At 37.5% G+C, this 17,089-nt stretch overlaps 1 protein-coding gene across 1 annotated transcript in view; it reads left to right on the top strand.

Moving 5' to 3' along the window:
• cadm2a (cell adhesion molecule 2a) overlaps window positions 1-17,089 on the top strand; it is a 241,266-nt gene that overhangs the window by 197,753 nt on the left and 26,424 nt on the right. The window contains exons 3-4 of the mRNA XM_055148857.1: window positions 7,740-7,892; window positions 9,735-9,872. Coding sequence (XP_055004832.1) covers window positions 7,740-7,892; window positions 9,735-9,872 — 291 coding nt within the window. The remainder of the gene's footprint in view (window positions 1-7,739; window positions 7,893-9,734; window positions 9,873-17,089) is intronic.

Here is a 17,089-nt window from a genome sequence, read left to right as displayed (position 1 = left end):
TACACACATATTACAATGCTGAAGAGGCTAACTGTTCGGTACACAGCCCGTACACTGCACATTTTGTGGGTAAATATGCCTTCTTACAACATATCAACATAAAACATGTAGGTGGCTTGTGATCTCCATCTGCATGTTTATGTGGTGCAAATAAAGCTGTAGTGTGGGGCTGTGAGACTGACAGGAGATGTGACAAACACTGGCTTTAGTATTAACAACACTATCACGTTCACACCTTAGATCTCCTCCACAAATACAGGAAGCAGTGGGATAGGTGTGGGCTTTCACGTGTCACAAAAGACAGGCATTAACACGGGCGTTTGCACTTAATAGTTATTGTATGTTTGATAGTGATACACTGTGAATATTATTACTGCAATTAACACATATTTTAGTATAGTCGACGTGTCAGTGATTATTTTTATGAGTTTTACCAGTCAGACAATGATTTCTATTGTTAATAGTTGCAGCCCAAATAAATATTGTATAAGTATCATATGTTTTAGTCTTTTAGGCTTGCTTTGCACTTGGATATTGGTGCCGATACTGAAAAATCTGCAAGATCAGATATCAAATATCAGTTCATTCGATATTCTCTTTGGGCATATACGATGATGTGATACGATTATTTACTGGTTATAGTTGGCCCAGAAAGTCTCGCAATATTTTAATTTTTATTTACACAAAGCTGTTCTGTAGTTACTTGAGGGATAAATAACAGCTACTTTACATATTTGGATCCATTTTGCCTTATTTTAGTTTTGTTTTAAAGGAGTTATCGGTTGGTATCAGTGGTCGACAGATACTTAAAGCTATAGTATCGAACCAGAATAGGCTGGATGGCACATCCCTAATAAGATAGCATGGAGCAAGTAGTCTGAAATAGAAAAACAGTTTTCAAAGTATTCACACCAAGTACCAACTAATAAAATATTTGGCTTTCCAAGTACTATCAAATACTAAACCAGGTCAGGAGTGGGACTATTCCTTCTTGGTCTAAACTAGATTTAACTCTAGTGAGCTTGTTCTAAACCAGGACTAACCCAAAAGAGGATAAAAATGGGACTCTATTCAGAAAATATTTGAACTGCAGCGGAATCCATACCATTAGTGCTACAGTTTGAGAACTACTGTAAATCCATATCTTACTAATGTAAAAAAAATAATAAAGCTTTTACAAGACTTTCTAAAACCACCAAATGCACACAGCAATGTGAGAGCAAGCTGTAACATTTGACCCGTGGCGTTCTTCAAATGCCTGCGTACGCTATATTCACTTTCTCTGAACACAATATGAGATTTTTCTTTTGGTAAGTTTCACCCACCAACTTCCTCTACGAATCAAAATGTCACTTCTCATTTAAAGGAAGCCAGTCATCTCTGACCTTATGTTTCTTCACCTCGAATCCATCTCACTTTTTTATTTTTTTAGACATTTTTATCTATCATCCTCCACATATTATGAAAAAGCCAATAGCTGCCATTCTACCCTTTGTTTGATTCTCTCTATATACCTTTGGGGAGGCCATATTTTGAAGTATATGTGTTTGCAAAGCTCCTATCTGATCATAGTGGATGTATTTCTTGGTACTTTAACACCGTCAGTGCTGTTGGAGTCTGCGGTCATAAGTTCTACTGCTGTAATAAGATCAGAAAAATCTCCAAATCTCACTTCGCATCAACCTCAGTGAACTCATAAAGGTGTCGCTGGCAAAGGTGTCTCGTGTTAGATCTACGGAGATTTTGACAGTCAAATGTGAAAAACTCCACTTTCTTTCTGGCATCAGCCATTTTGTTAACAACACGTTGCTAAATCAGGGCTGCTTTGATGCTGACAAGTGCGTTAATGTCCTTGAGGAGAGGCAGTGACATTTAAAAGAGTGTGTTTTCTGGGTGGGTTTTTTTCCAAGTTGCTCCTTTGATGTTATAGGCACTAATGGTTGATAATGGATAGAATCAATGCATATATTATGTCTGCACACAATACTGTTATTGCTTTGTATAATGGCATTTTCAGTTAGAGACCATTTTACACAGAACATTTTCAGATAAGCAAAAGTTATGAATGCTTAGCTTTTCTGGTAGAAGGTCCGCCACCTTAGCCTGATTCATCAGCTGATTTTACTTTGTTTCACTTCGTACAAACTGTCTGACCTTGCAGCCTTAGATTTCATTCGCTCAATGGTAGGTAGGTACTTTTTATCATTTAACCAGTCGCTGCTATTTGGTCGTGACATATGTAATGCACCACTAACCGGGCTAACTGGTATATTAATCTTTTCCCAAATCCTGTAGGAAGAACGGCAATAACGTCTTTCCCCTTGACAAAATTCACCAAACATTCTCTTTATTCCGGCTTTAAATCCTTGATCTCGGGAATCATTGACAATACTGAATATATGGCTCTTCACTGATTGGCTGGTGCCCGAACTCGCACTTCCATTTCTTTGCGAACCGTCTATTGTATTTTGATTCCTGACCTAGTTGCTGGAGAGCCATGAAATTGAGCAGAGGCACTAGGTGGCGCCAGCCTGGCTAAGACCACCTGCTTGTCTCCATAGAAATGTTATTGCTTTTCCTGGAATATTCAATGGGTGATATTATGCAAAATAGACTCTTGTGAGCTTTAATTCATGTTAAAATGTTGTCACCTCCTCAAAAACATACCTGGAGTTGTGTTTTGTTTTATTCACACAATCCTTCTACCTACATCTCCAAAGCTCAGAATGCTCTGTTCTACCTTGGAAATAACATAGATCAGAAACTACTGCAATATTAGCCAGGCTGGTACCACCTAGTGCCTCCACTCAATTTAATTTCTCTCCAGCAACAAGGTCAGGAATCAAAATATAATAGATGGTTTCAAAAACCTCTGAAGTGCAAGTTCAGGCACCAGCCAATCAGCGAAGAGTGATATATTCAGTGTTGTCAACGATTTCCGAGATCGAGGATTTAAAGCCGGAACAAAGACAAAGAGAATGTTTGGTGAATTTCATCAAAAGGAAAGACGTTATTGCCCTTCTTCCTACGGGATTTGGGAAAAGCTTAATATACCAGTTAGCCTCATTAGCAGCGCATTACATATGTCACGACCAAATAGCAGCGATTGGTTAAATGATTAAAAAGTACCCGCCTACAACAAGTGAGTGAACAAAATCTAAGGCTGCGAGGTCAGACGGTTTGTACGAAGTGAAACGAACTAAAACTGGCTGATGATTCAGGCTAATTTCCATCATAAACTGAGCTATAATAATGTCATATAACTGAGCGTTTTGAGTCGTATCCTTAATAAACCTCACTCAATCAACTCTTTACCCCAAACTCTGAATTCCACCCTTCTCCCTCCTTTGAGACTTTACATAATAATTCGCGAGTTGCGCGCTTTCTGTATTAGGATGTTGCCAGGAGGATATTAGCCTTCCCACGCCTGGATAATTGTGTGGGAGTTTAGTTCATTTCACACCTTATATAACACCTTTCATGTTCTTAAACCCACCCTGAATGCACTCTTCGGGGGACTCCGGGTGAGCCTCAGTTCACCATAAAATTCTCAATAGGCGTTTTCAGATCCTTATTACTGAGCTATCAAACCCAACATACACGTTATCAAAATCTCTGCATTGGAGCTATATTCAGACTGCAGCATAAAACTTCATCTTTTAGTTCAATTTGTGCATGGCCAGTGGCAGAAGTCCTATTTAATTCAGCTCTTCACATTTAGAGTATATTAAATGTGGTTTAAGACGAGAGTGACACTACAGACAAGCAATTAAATTAAGTAAGAGTTAAGATGGCAAAAATAGTTATCTTAGGGACAAGTACAATAGCTTTACCCGTTTCGAAGTGATCCTCTTTAACCAAAGGCTTTCTATAGTTCTTTGTACATGTTTGTATTTATAGAATGTGTTGTCCCTGTAGGGAAATTTGTCCATCCGTCCGTCAACTCCTGTGCCTTTGGGTGACCTGTCAGGTGCAGTGGGCGACTATGGTGCAGTACCAAGGAATCCATCTCCAGATCTAGAGACAGAATCAGTCAGGAGTGTCAAGATGACGAATTTGCCTATACCTTGTTTTGGAATTTAAAAGTACATGTGTAACTGTAAGAATATTATATAAACAACATGTCAATGATTGAAAAACTGTAAAACTATATTTCAATAAATACAATGGGAATTATACAGCGAATTGTTCATTATTAGGTGACACTGTAATCACTTTAATCTATTTCAATATACTATTCAGACATGGTAACAATGCATGTTTCAGGAAAGGTAGAAACTGGTGGGTAAAGGCAGCAAAATGTATTTCCTATATGCATTTTCCAGCTCACTCTTAATGCCCAAAACTAACCTAAGTGAAGAGTGGAGTCTCTTTCCTGTTTAACGTGAACATGTGAGTGGCTGTGGTTCACCAGAATGAGGTCTGCACTGCGAGGAGCTCGCGGACTCTACTACAATACCTGCTCTATCTATATGTGCTTCTCAAACTGTGATACAAATATATGTGTTTATAAATGTTGGCACAATACCAAAATTTCAACCTCAATTTTAATACTAAGGAAAAGTCTTCTTGAACCATTTGCAATGCCACAATGTTATTTTCAACCCAAGCCATTTATTAATATTATTACAAGTTTTACGATCTTATGCTAGTTATGATAATTTAAGTACGTTTTTCAAAATCTATACCTGGTCATATTAGTAGTCTAGTCTTCCTATTGATTAGTATTTAGGTATTGATAGCCTTAGTATCTCCTCTAGTGGTTTTATGTTACTGTGTAGAGGGGGAGAGATACTGTCAACTAAACCAAAAAACTGGTTATGCTGTGGTTGTATATGATGTGTGTTATATTTTAATGTGGCTGTAACTACACTGTACTGGACACATGTCAGTTACATACGGAGCCTCCCAGAGTCTCATTATGTCATGTGTCCATATCTGAATGAGACAGGTCAAACACACAAAGATAAGGAGACAAATGTATGGCGATGAATGGGTATGAATTGGTCAAACTTATTAGAACAGTGCTTGTGTTTACTGTGGGGTTTGAGTCTGGATTTTTACTGGCACGCTGTAGACACCAGATTGTGAACTGGGGTTGACATTTCATAACATTAGTGTTTGCTGTGTGCACTTTGCAGTAAAAATGCATCTGACATCTGCTTTCACATTCACCTCCAGGGCTCAGAACTCACCAGCAGATGACAAACTAGCTCTGAGTGTGTGGAAATGTTCATAGATGTGTTGTTGGAATGAACTGAAGGCAGCCAATGTAAACTAATACAAAGAGTCATCATGTAAGATCATTTAGTTGCAATCTTCAAGGTCGCTGTGCAGTATTGTGTGCTTCAGATAAATATGAGTTATTTATTTTACTCTCATCATAGTAACATGAAATCTGTGTTCTGTTTTCATGATTAAGATTTTTTTTTTTCATAACTAAAATGTATTATTATTATTTATTATTAGATGCCTTTCTGTGCACTCAAGGTTGCCTTACAACAATAAACACATTAAATTTAATGATAAAAACATACAATGAAAAGTGTATAGTTAAAGCAGGACAGTGCAGATATATGGTCTGGTGGTGTGGTGGTGTGAATAATCATATTTCTTGTTTTTTAATCAGGCCACTGCCAATTTGCTCACCATCCATGGGTTTCAGAATGAAGAAAAGTTAGGACTGTTGCCATAGAAATTGAAAATTCAGTTATGTCCTCCAAATGGAGCGTTATAACAGGAAGCATAAGCATGAAATATAATCAAATATAATAATAGCTGTAAGTTTTGTTGTTGTTTGTTTGGATCACACTTGGTTGTTCTGTAGGCATGGTAGTCCTGAGGCAGGCTCACAGTAGAGACTCTGTGCCTAAAGCCAAGCATAGCATGGCCAACCAAACACTGTAAGAATTGTATGCCTGGAACATCAGGATAGTCATCTGCCTTTGCCAAATGAATATGCAAATTACTGGAGAGGAATGAGACCAGACGTGTGTAGTCATTATTAAAGTGCTACCAAATGAGTTTTGTTTGTCTCCCCATGTAATGCAGGACTGAAAACTTTACTCACTTTCACTTGTGTCCCTTCCCAGTCAGACTTCGTCTTTCTCAGACAGAGGGAGTGAAGCCCTGAAGTCTCCTTCAAAGCCACCACTGTGTTCTGGCAGAAACAGTCCTTTTGTTGGCCAACAAGCCTTGGCTTTTCAGTCTGTTGCTCTGTTCACTTGTTAGTCACAGATTAATTAGAGCTGGTAACCTAAGAATGTAACCTAAGAATTTATTGTTTTATTAAAAATGTTGAAATCCCAGTTGAAGTAAGAATCATTCTCAGGTACTTTTTTTTTGCCCAAAATAATACCCTTTAGCTTTCTTCAAAGATTTCCACAGTGACTGACATATGTTCAATTTACTGAATATTTAGTGAACATATAAAGACGTACTGTTTCAACCATGTTTAATTTCAATGCCGTCTTAGTTTGCTCTTCTTTGATATATAGTTGTTTTTAACCTGGCCTTATCTTGTTCTCAGTTCAGTTCAGCTTTGTGTTTGGTAGACCTATTTTACACCTACTTTTGACAGCCTCTTTGTTGACAATTTTTACACAAGAAAACATAATCATCTAGATTTCTGTCACATTCTGTCTGCCTATTGTCCCGTAGCACATCCAGGCACACCACACATACCTTAATGCTTCAGACAGTTAAAAGCAGAGCACAATACAGCCTTGGTTTTTCGTCTTAAGTAAGATTTATTGAAACTCACAAAATCAAGGTTCAGCTACAGCACATCTCTTTGACTACGGCTGTGCACAGTCAGACTCCAGCACTCCAAACACAGTGCTCTTTCACAATATCTTTTCTTACAATAGCTCAGATGTCATCCTGGCCACGTCTGATATGTAGCTACACTGTGGAATAATTCTCACTGTATCAGATGAAGTACACACCTCTTTCAACTGGCCGCGCAATTTTCTGCAAATCCAATACAACTCTCACATCTCTCATTAGGGCTCTTTCTCTCCTGCTTATTGTGCTATTGATTTCCATTGCCGTTATGTCTTTTGGAAGATTACATTTTCATATAAGTAAAATGGTGATGTGGTTTTCCAGCAGAGAGAATGTATAGTGCACTCTGGGGATCCACTCAAGCATGTATTTTTCAATTCCACAAGTTCTACAGATACTTTTTGATCCTTTATTACCACTTTTCTCTCAATTTCTGCCATGGGGTTTTGAAAGTTATGTCTTATACGTTTACAAAGCTTTTCAGACTGAATCAATCAAACATTTAAAGAATGTTCTTTGTAACACAGCTATCTTCTACTTTGTCTGCTACTTCGTCTATTTGTTTTAACATCCCTAACAACATCCAATGAGAATTTAAACCTGATAGCAGTTAGTTTCAACACTAAATAATGTTGCTTTTAAAAGTTTTATATCAGTTTGTCTTTGTCTTTTTTCCAAAATATAAAATCTTTTAGTCACCTGCTTTAACAGTGCATCTTGTGTGGGTGCAGAGGTTCAGTTTTTTATTTTTTATTTTTATTTTTTAAATGTGCAAAAAGAGAAACCAAATTCTTAATTTAAATAGGCCAAGTTTCTTTCTGTTGTCTTCTTTCAGTGATCTAAATATGCAATATAGATGGTTACATGGTTCTTCACATTGCAAGATACAGTGAGAAATGGTCCCTTTTACTGTTTGTATGTAATCCGTTCTTCTCTCTCTTTGTGTCTTGCAGCTCTGAGGGATAACCGGATCGAGCTGGTTCGTGCCACGTCGTCCGAGCTCACTATCAGCATCAGTGACGTGTCTCTGTCAGACGAGGGCAGATACACCTGCTCTCTCTTCACCATGCCCATCAGAACAGCCAAAGCCTACCTGACTGTACTAGGTGAGAGCAACTTACATCCAAACAAATGGCACTATAGAAAAGAAAGGTGCACGATGTAACTTTTCTGGCAAAGGGTCAGTCACCTGCTTCTCTCGAAAGGGATGTTATTGCTTTCCCTAGAATGTTCCATAGTATGACATTAAAATAAGCTATTTCCACGAAGACAAGGAGGCAATGTGACCAGCCTAAGTTACAGGTCAAATCTGTGGAGAGAAATAGTAAAATAACTATTAAACAAAATAACTCAATAACAATGTATGTTTTTCAAGCAATAAAATGCCTCTAATTGAATAGATGCAAGATTAATGCCATACTGTGAAACATTCCAGAGGCAATAACATCTCCATTAAGACAAGAATCTTTCAGAGCCCCATCAGTAAAGTTCAGCTTGCACCTTTAAATGTTTACATGATTTCATATTTTATATAAATGGTGTGTAGATGTAGATTTGTTATAGCACAAAACAAAAGTGCTTGTTTGGGAAAGGCTCATTACACCAGTGACCCTTAATGTGAGTAAGCAGATGGTTAATGAATGGACACGCAATTAAACATTTCTACTTCAGGATTTAATGCTCTCCACTAAGCTCCCAGTCGAAGCCTCTCAAAGTACTACACTGTACTTATTACTCATTCGCTCCCAAGTTACATAGTGCACCTTTTAGTAGTTCCAGTTCAGAATGTTACACTATTTACCATTTGAATGTGATTTTTGTGGACCAGTGTTAAACGTAATAGCATCCATCTTCAGATCAAAACACAGTAAAATTGCCTGGTTCTCTCAAGAAATGTGAATCAATACAAACCTTCTCTCCCCCATGTGCTTGCTTCCTGTTGATTACATTACATTATATCATTACTCGCATGAAATGGCGGTATATTGTAAGGCTGTCCGATCCCTCAGCATGTTTTGTGTTCAGATCATCTCCATGTATAAACATTGTCTCATTTCCTGCCACAGAGCTTATTATGTTGCCAATTAGTTTTCGCTAATGCTAATAGATGTGCTAGTGCTCTCCAGGACCATTAGCTGGCTTGGTGTGTTAACAAGCAATGGGAGAATTACATCACATTAAGGCCTACTGTTCAATAGGGATATAGAGAGAATGATGTGGGGAAATGAAACAATAATTAATGTGGTGAGCTAGTTCACATAAAAAGGTTTTAATAAAAAAATACATGGTTATTTAGCTGATACAAAGATGAATATTATTTTACTCTAATCAAATAAATGATGATTTATGATTCACATTGTTGTAGCTGGATTAGTACTACAAAATTCAATTTTGGTCAGTTTTGGTTTTCGATCTCTGGAGTTTGTTTTTTTTTCTTTTAGATCTGCTTGAGGTTTTTCAAAAATCACAGATCCAGTTTGTGTACACATTGAAGTAAATGTGGTACAGTGGTTCTTGCAGAGTTCATACGTTACTGACCATATTGTTCTCCTTCGTGGCCCGAGTAAACAAAGGGATCTTTAAGTGCAGTAATAAAGCTTACAGGATGTGCTGAGACGGACAAGGCCACACACGGTCAATAGCATTGACTGACAGAGCTCCAGTCCGTCAGCCTGAGGCAGCTGTATTGCTCATTGACATGAGAAGGGCACACTCTACATGCTTAAAACACTCATTATTGGAAATGCAAGTAATTAACATTTTCTGTACAACCTGGCGGCCTTGGCTCTGTTTGCCCAGTGGCGTGTACACAGTGATCATGAGAATGGAAATATTTCATGTCTGATATATGAATCCAGTTTTGCACTAATGGTCAAAACTACTAATGGTCATGAGGTTATAATGTCACCATAATCAAAACAGTGAGAGAGTAACTGTTTGTGTCTCAGGTGTACCTGCAAAGCCAGAGATCGAGGGTCTGACGAAGCCTGCTTTGGAAGGTGACCAGATCACCCTGACATGCAGCAGCCAGGGCAGCAAACCCGCCGCCGACCTGCGCTGGTTTAGGAACGAGAAGGAGGTCAAAGGTAGGCACTATCTCTGGGCACATGGTCCACAGTCCAATTGTTGTGATAACTTCAAATGTATTTTCCAAATGCTGCTTTTGATATCAGATTTGTGCTTGCATAAAGCAGCACCGTGTAAGATTTCTGCTGATGGGCACATAGTAAAAAAGTATTTCCCTATTAGCATTTGCCCGCAAAAATCACATATTATGAATAATAAAGATGGTTTGGCTGGTATTAGACCCTCAGCCACATTTTCATGAGGTCAGTGCCTAAAGTCATTGTTGAACCCTTGTGTAAACCCTTTACTATTTTATTTTGGTTAATGTGAAAAATCTGCACCTGAGTGAAAGGCTGACTGAGATGTCTGATTTTGATTTCTGATGGTTCTGGCCGTAATATAGTGACCATTAGACCTCCTTTTTATGCTAATGTTGACTTCATGGAAATAGAGAATTACAGTCAAATGCTGAAACATTCTTTATGGACATTGGTAAGTAATAACATCTCTGTAGAGACAAACAGATGGCAGAACAAATCGGTTTTCAGATTCTATTCAAATATATTTATTTTTAGATTACTTTAAGAAATTAGTCATTTGAAAAGAGACTTACTGGCACAAAAGCTGCTGAATGTTTAAACAGTCCTGATTCAGCGTTAGCCTCATACCAGCTCTATTATCCAGATACACTTTTCATTTCTGTTTCTGCTTCTTTCTGTTTGATTAAGTTTACCCTTGTAATTGTCTGAAACCCACAGAGAAGCCGCTGGAAATACTAATAATGATATTTATGTAATGAAACACAGAAATAAAAATGTTACTGTATTCACTCAGCGGGTGTAAGTAGTAAATATAAATAATTGTACCTTTTAAGAACACTTTCTGAAGCATGTCTTTACTTCATTAGGACAGCTTGTCTCATATCCTCAGCACTGTACGACTTTTGTTTTAGCATTGTTTAACAAAAGACGATAAAGACAAAGCACAAAATGCAAATTAGCCTCTTCTAATTTAAATCACCGCAAGTGTAAACAAAGAAATTGAAATGAGAATCACTGTTTTTATGGTTGCCAAAACAGAAAAGACACTGTTGTAATCTCGGAGTAATGAGTAGAGCTAGCAGCCAGGTGTTGCAGATCCTAAATGCCCAATTAAATGTTGTAAAGTTTCCTTCATGCACTGAACACAGCAAAGGATTAATAAACACTGAAATCATCTCTGCCAAAGCAAACACTTTTGCTTATTATATTTGCATAATAATTCATGTTTGCTGCTCAGGTATGCTCAGAGCTGGTGGAGTCTGTGGACCCTTCTGGCTCTTTAAATTGGAGGACTATTGATAATGATGTTTTGCTGGTTTCACTTGCACATAGTGATGGAAGGTAGCTTCAAAATAGGTAGATTCAAAATACAAGACAATTTTGGTCAAATGTGCCTACTTTGGAACATCCTTGGCGCTGGAGCTGCTAGCTGCCTCTACCAGAAAAGTAGAAGTACTTGATGATATTATTTACTCAAGACACAAGTGCTTCTATAGAGGCAAGGGTTTCGTAGGCACAGCTATAGATGTACTTTAAGCATTCATTGCCTTTAATAACTTCAAACCACAAATAATCCACAAGGAGCACATTTCCATAACAATGCAATTAATGTATATATTTATGTTTAATGCAGGCATTCTGGGAATCGAAAGCAGGTTATTGCATACTAATTAGCAGGTGATATGTCTCCCACAGGTTTCTGTAGTCTCTGTGGGTAATTATTACAGCTCCCAGTGCCAGACTGGAGAGGTAGGCGCTCCCTGTAAAGATTCTTTCATTTGCACCAGACTGTTTAACAGGTAGCTGGAAATGTCCTCTCTGGGCTGCTGTAGTCTCAAGGGTATATCTTCTGTCTCATTAAGATCAGATCACGTTATTCCTCTATTAACCTCACACAAAAGCTTCTCAAGACCTTTAATTTCCACTGGTTATTAAATACAAAATATATTATTTCAAAACTGCATGTAAAGGTCAGTTATTCAAGGATTCATATTACTGTATATAAGTGATCATAGATTTGTCGGTTCACATGTCAATTTGATTATAAGTAATTTGTATTTAGTTTTTATGGTTTTACACTGGCTCATAATAGCTGCTCATTGTGGAAGATAATCTGGATATAGACTTCCTTTGTTATCGACATACTCTTTACAATTTGACTGAACTAGTGTGCAGCCTATAAGACAAAAGGAAAATTAGGTTACTAAATATATGTAGCTGTATACCTCTACCAGCAGTATGCGTGTCTCATATGTTTTTTTGTTTGGTTGATTTTTTTTCTGGCTCTGACTTGAGTCTTGAAGATGGGTGCATGTCCATGTTTGTTAATGGTACTTCTGTGACACTTGATATGAATGGCAGAGATTCTTGTCAGATCTTTTATCACAAAGTCAATATGTTTGGATCTGGAGTGAATTGTCTGCAAAGCTCCGTTGCTCTCTTGTCATTACACCTTTTGTAGCCGGTCTTAAGCGCTCTCACCTCAGCCCGCTATCAGTCAGGTGGGCGTTTTTGGTTCAGATGAGCAGTAAGATAAGCCCAAATCAATGTTAGTTTTCACACTGTTTGTCACAGACGTTCAGAGACAATTTTAAGACCGAATGTATTCAAGCTGAAGATTGGTGATCCCACATGCTGGCTGCTCTATACATTTAAACACATTATTTCCTCAGGTGGTAAAGTCTCACATTATCATCTCAGCTCTCTCAGGAGAGGAGATTGGGATGATTTCAGTGTTCATGGCTGAAATTAAAAGTAAAATATAAATAATGAAAATGCCTATGACAAGTTAAAAATGTACCTGTTCCTTATTGGAAATTGTGACATCAGACTAGGTAATAATAACTTTTACCTAGCAAATCATCTTATGTACACAGAAATGATTATCTGACAAATAGAAATACAAGAAAACACCATCATTTTGATGAAATCATATTTAAAGTTTATGTGTAAATTGTGCTGAACATTTGGATAGAATTCCCCATATTGTATGTTTGAACTCTCCTGTACTTCATGTAATTTTCAACATATTTTCTTTGCAAATTGCTTCTTGATTGGTGTAAAATTATAATTTATATTTACAATAATTACAATCACACTAAATTAAGTCAAAATTAGATGCACACTTTAAGATTTGATTGTAACCAAATAATAATCTAATTTGTGAACAATTATTATCCAGCTCAGAATAGATGTAAAAAAAAACTAAGATTAAATTTAAATCCCAGGTTTGCTACATATGTGCTACAGTTCATTCATTTGACTTACCTGTGTAATATTTAGTATATATATATATATCTATAGTTATATACTGTTAATGCAGCACAAAAGAAGACATAAAATAAAATCTGCATTTGCGTGTCCATCTTCCTGACAGTATCCCGCTCTGTTCAGTGTGAATCAGGGAGCCATATTGGGGAATCCATGACAATTGTGACATATTGGTGTGGGATCTTGAGGAAGGGATGAGATTATATTATGGAGAAGGGCCACCGGGGCCATGCAGTTAGCACAGTGCGACGCTAAACATATGTGTGCCAGCTCTATGGAGCTTTTTACATGCATATGAAGGAGAGGCGCTTGCATGTGGAACTGAATCCAATATTCTTATTTGGTGCCCTGGATCCCCTCAGTCCCAGCCTGTACTGCTATATTTCTGTCTCCGTTACACATATCCCACTGAGATTTCTGCCAATATCTCCACATGTAGCTCTTGTTTACACACCGCTGAACCGAAGGGACTGGTGGAGAGACCAAGGCAAGGCACAGATGAAATGAATATTTATTTCACGAATATATGGGCAGGGATGTAGCTATCGGGCAGGCATTATCATAGTGCCTGACCTAAACTGGAGAGGTTATTGCTTCATCATGTTAGGCTATAGCTATATCCGAAAATGACTTATGGGAAAAAACACACAGATTTGATTTAAGATCACTTGCGGTCACATCCCCATTCTATTGTCAAGGTGTTTTTGTCATGGATAAGGCGATTGGATTGCAGACATATACCACGCACACTGCTAAGTTTAAAGGTAATAGATGCAATACAGAGCTGCTATTGTTATCAAATGGTACAGAGTCGGCATTCAAAACACTGTAGTACATGATCAGACTTTCTTATCCAGTGTGTGTGGTCTTATGGGATGCCCTTGGATTCCACACTGCCATTAAATATATGTGTCTTACATTGAACTCAATTATAGGTGTTTTTATTACATAAAAATACCTTGCGAAAACATATATTGATGTGAGCAAGGTGCTTTCTCAACAGGTCTGACCTTTTATGATTCTATAATTTTGACTTAATTTGGTGGAATAAGACCTAGTTTTATACCAACCAAGAAGTAATTGACAAAGAAAAGTTGAAAAATATGTTGAAAATGACAGGAAGTAGAGTTCATATCGATGGCATCACACTAGGGAGAATTCTTTCCAAAAGTTCGGCACAATTTACACAAAAGAAGCATTTTTTTTCTGATGATTTCAACAAAACAAAAGGTGCTTTCTTATATTTGCATTTGTCAGATAATAATTACTGTGTACATTAGAGGGATTTGGCTATGTAACAGTTATCAAATTACCAAGTGTGATGTCACGATTTCCAACCAGAAAGTAACATTTAAAGCTAAAATGGAAAAGGAATGTGCATGTTTTTGCAAATATCTTAAATACAATGATCCTAGATGTATTTTAGGAAAATGAGTAGGTCAACCTGTCATTGGCACTTTAACTAGGCCTGGTGGTGCCCCCTATCTCCCAGTAGAGAAAAATAAGTGTGATAGAACATTCTAAACAAGCTGTAGCATCATGGAGACAAAAAAGTGCCTAATCCTCCACCAGGAAAGTCACATTGTGCACCTTTTAAGCTATTGAATTTGTTCTTGAAAAAATAAATACCGGTAAGAGAGACTCAAGTGAATCAACTCTGGCAAAATTGGATTCACTTAGATTCACTTAGATTCACTTAGATTTCTAGCAGCCTAAAAGATGAACTTTGTAAATAATTGCAGGCTGTTTGTTCATTTATGGCCAATTGCCCTTGACTTGCACAGAATAAGGTGGGCATCATTATTCTAAGACAGGCAGTCGGTCAGTCAGGGATGAGTGTATCTCAAAGTGGATCGTGTTGAAGTTAATGAGACTGCCCCTGACTTTGTGAAGTAGAAGAGGAAGAAGAAAGAATCTTCTTCTTGTAAAAATTCACTTGAATTCTCTTTCTGAAGTTTGGGCTAACCTTGCTCACTGTTTAGCCAGTCTGCATTGGGACTAAAGTATGCAGCTCCCTGGGGTGCTCTGGATCAATGACTATTAAAGATGTAATTTCAACACTGCTCCTGTAGGTCACAGTGGCATGAATAAAAGATTATGAAGCTCCAAGTCTTCTGTCCTGTACAACTACACAAAGATATTAAATCCCTTTGTTGTTCATCTATTTTGTATGTCTGTGTATTTGTGTGATCCTGTTTAATAGTGTGAAATTATTAGCACAATTTTGAATAATTTATGTAACCATTAATTTGTGCTTTCTTTCTGTTGTTTATGATTCAGTTTCAGTTGTGTTTTCCATTGCTGACAGCTTGTGCAGTATTGATGGTTCTAAATGGTTTATTTTCCAATTGTAAATACATATATATAGATATATACATAGTTGCTCAAGAAAAATACCATCATTGTCTTTTGTGCAAACTCTAAGAGATTCAGCACCAATAGTTTTTTCTGCAAAAATGCTGGTTACTTTTACTGGGTTTTTTTTATTAGTAATGTAAATTTTCTGCACTTTTAAATGTACATTTCATTCATGTGTTGTGCAATGCTTGAACATAGGCCTGTCACAACACATTTCCATGTGTAAACTAAAAATTTATCACAGTGCAGAAAAATAACAAAAAGTTCCCCACAAATACAAAGCAGGTTACATTACAGTTCAGATCTGTGGAGACTCATCCCTATTCACAGAAGGAATTACTGGATTTTTGAGCACCTATAATGAAACACCTATAATGAAGATGGAAATGTTTAATGTAATTCCATGGAACATTCTAGGGAAAGCAATAACATCTCCATGGAGACAAGTAAGCAGCACTGTGGACCCTTCACTTTTCTGATGGAGGATCCACAGTGCACCTTTAATCAAGATTTGTACCGGCACATTTTAGCAGATTTCTGACAGATTGCCATGCATGACATCATCTGAAGATAATCAAGGATAATTTGAAAAAGTATAAATATATATATTTTTAAAATATCACCCACTTTTATCTATAAATACACAATTTTACAGCCAGTATCTTCAATTGACCTGCACTTCAAGTCACTTCTAGCTTCACCATGCCCAAAGAGGGAAATTATAAACAACCTATGCCAAATTGTGTTCTCCCAATCGCTCATCAACGGCACAGCTGTACAGATTCAAATGCCAAGATCCAGACCTGCCCACTCTCTTTGTGAGGGCCATCGCTATGAATACAAGTCACTTTGAGCACTGTGGGATTTCCATGTCAGAACGCTCGTCTCTCTGATAGAAGACCTCACAGCATCTCCCCGGGGTCAGTCATCAGTTAGGACGGTCCAGAGCTGAGGAGACAGGGCTGACCAGGGCTGCCAACAGGTCCTGCTCCCTGGACACAGCTGGGGTAATAGATCATGTCCACACCTCGCTAACACTGTCCAACTGGGGATTACTGCCCCAGAGCACACTATAGACAAGGAATTATGGGCCTAGGAATACAGACTAGTGTTTTTGGCCTACAAGAGAGCTTTTGTTTTTGTTTTTTTGTTTTTTGTGAACTTTCTCTGAAAGATGTGCTCTGCAATGAGTTTTGGATCAGATCAATGTTAAGATGAAGTTATGAATATTTTGTTATTTGAAGTTTGTTTTTCAGATCATAGTTTTTTAGTACTTTTTTTTTTTTTCCCCAAAATCACAACTGCAGCAATCACATGATGTTGCTGCAGTCTTGTCAGTTGATTTAATCTTGATTTGAACTGTTTTTGGTGCTCCCTTCTTACTAGGACAGGCAGGACGCCATCTACAATACTATTTTTTTATTCTAGATACTATTGGCTCCCTAACAAACACAAACCCAAGATCAGAAGACCAACTTAACCTTGTATCCGTACATAATGTATCTGTAGGCCTATAAGGAAGAAAAGCTATGGTCCTAAACTTATTTTATGCCTGTTAAAGTAGGGAA

The sequence above is a fragment of the Boleophthalmus pectinirostris genome, unplaced genomic scaffold, assembly GCF_026225935.1.
Source record: "Boleophthalmus pectinirostris isolate CB_2022bp ecotype Guang Dong unplaced genomic scaffold, ASM2622593v1 HiC_scaffold_12, whole genome shotgun sequence".
NCBI lineage: Eukaryota > Metazoa > Chordata > Actinopteri > Gobiiformes > Gobiidae > Boleophthalmus > Boleophthalmus pectinirostris.
Note: the sequence above shows the minus strand (reverse complement) of the source record. Positions and strands in the feature narration are given on the sequence as shown.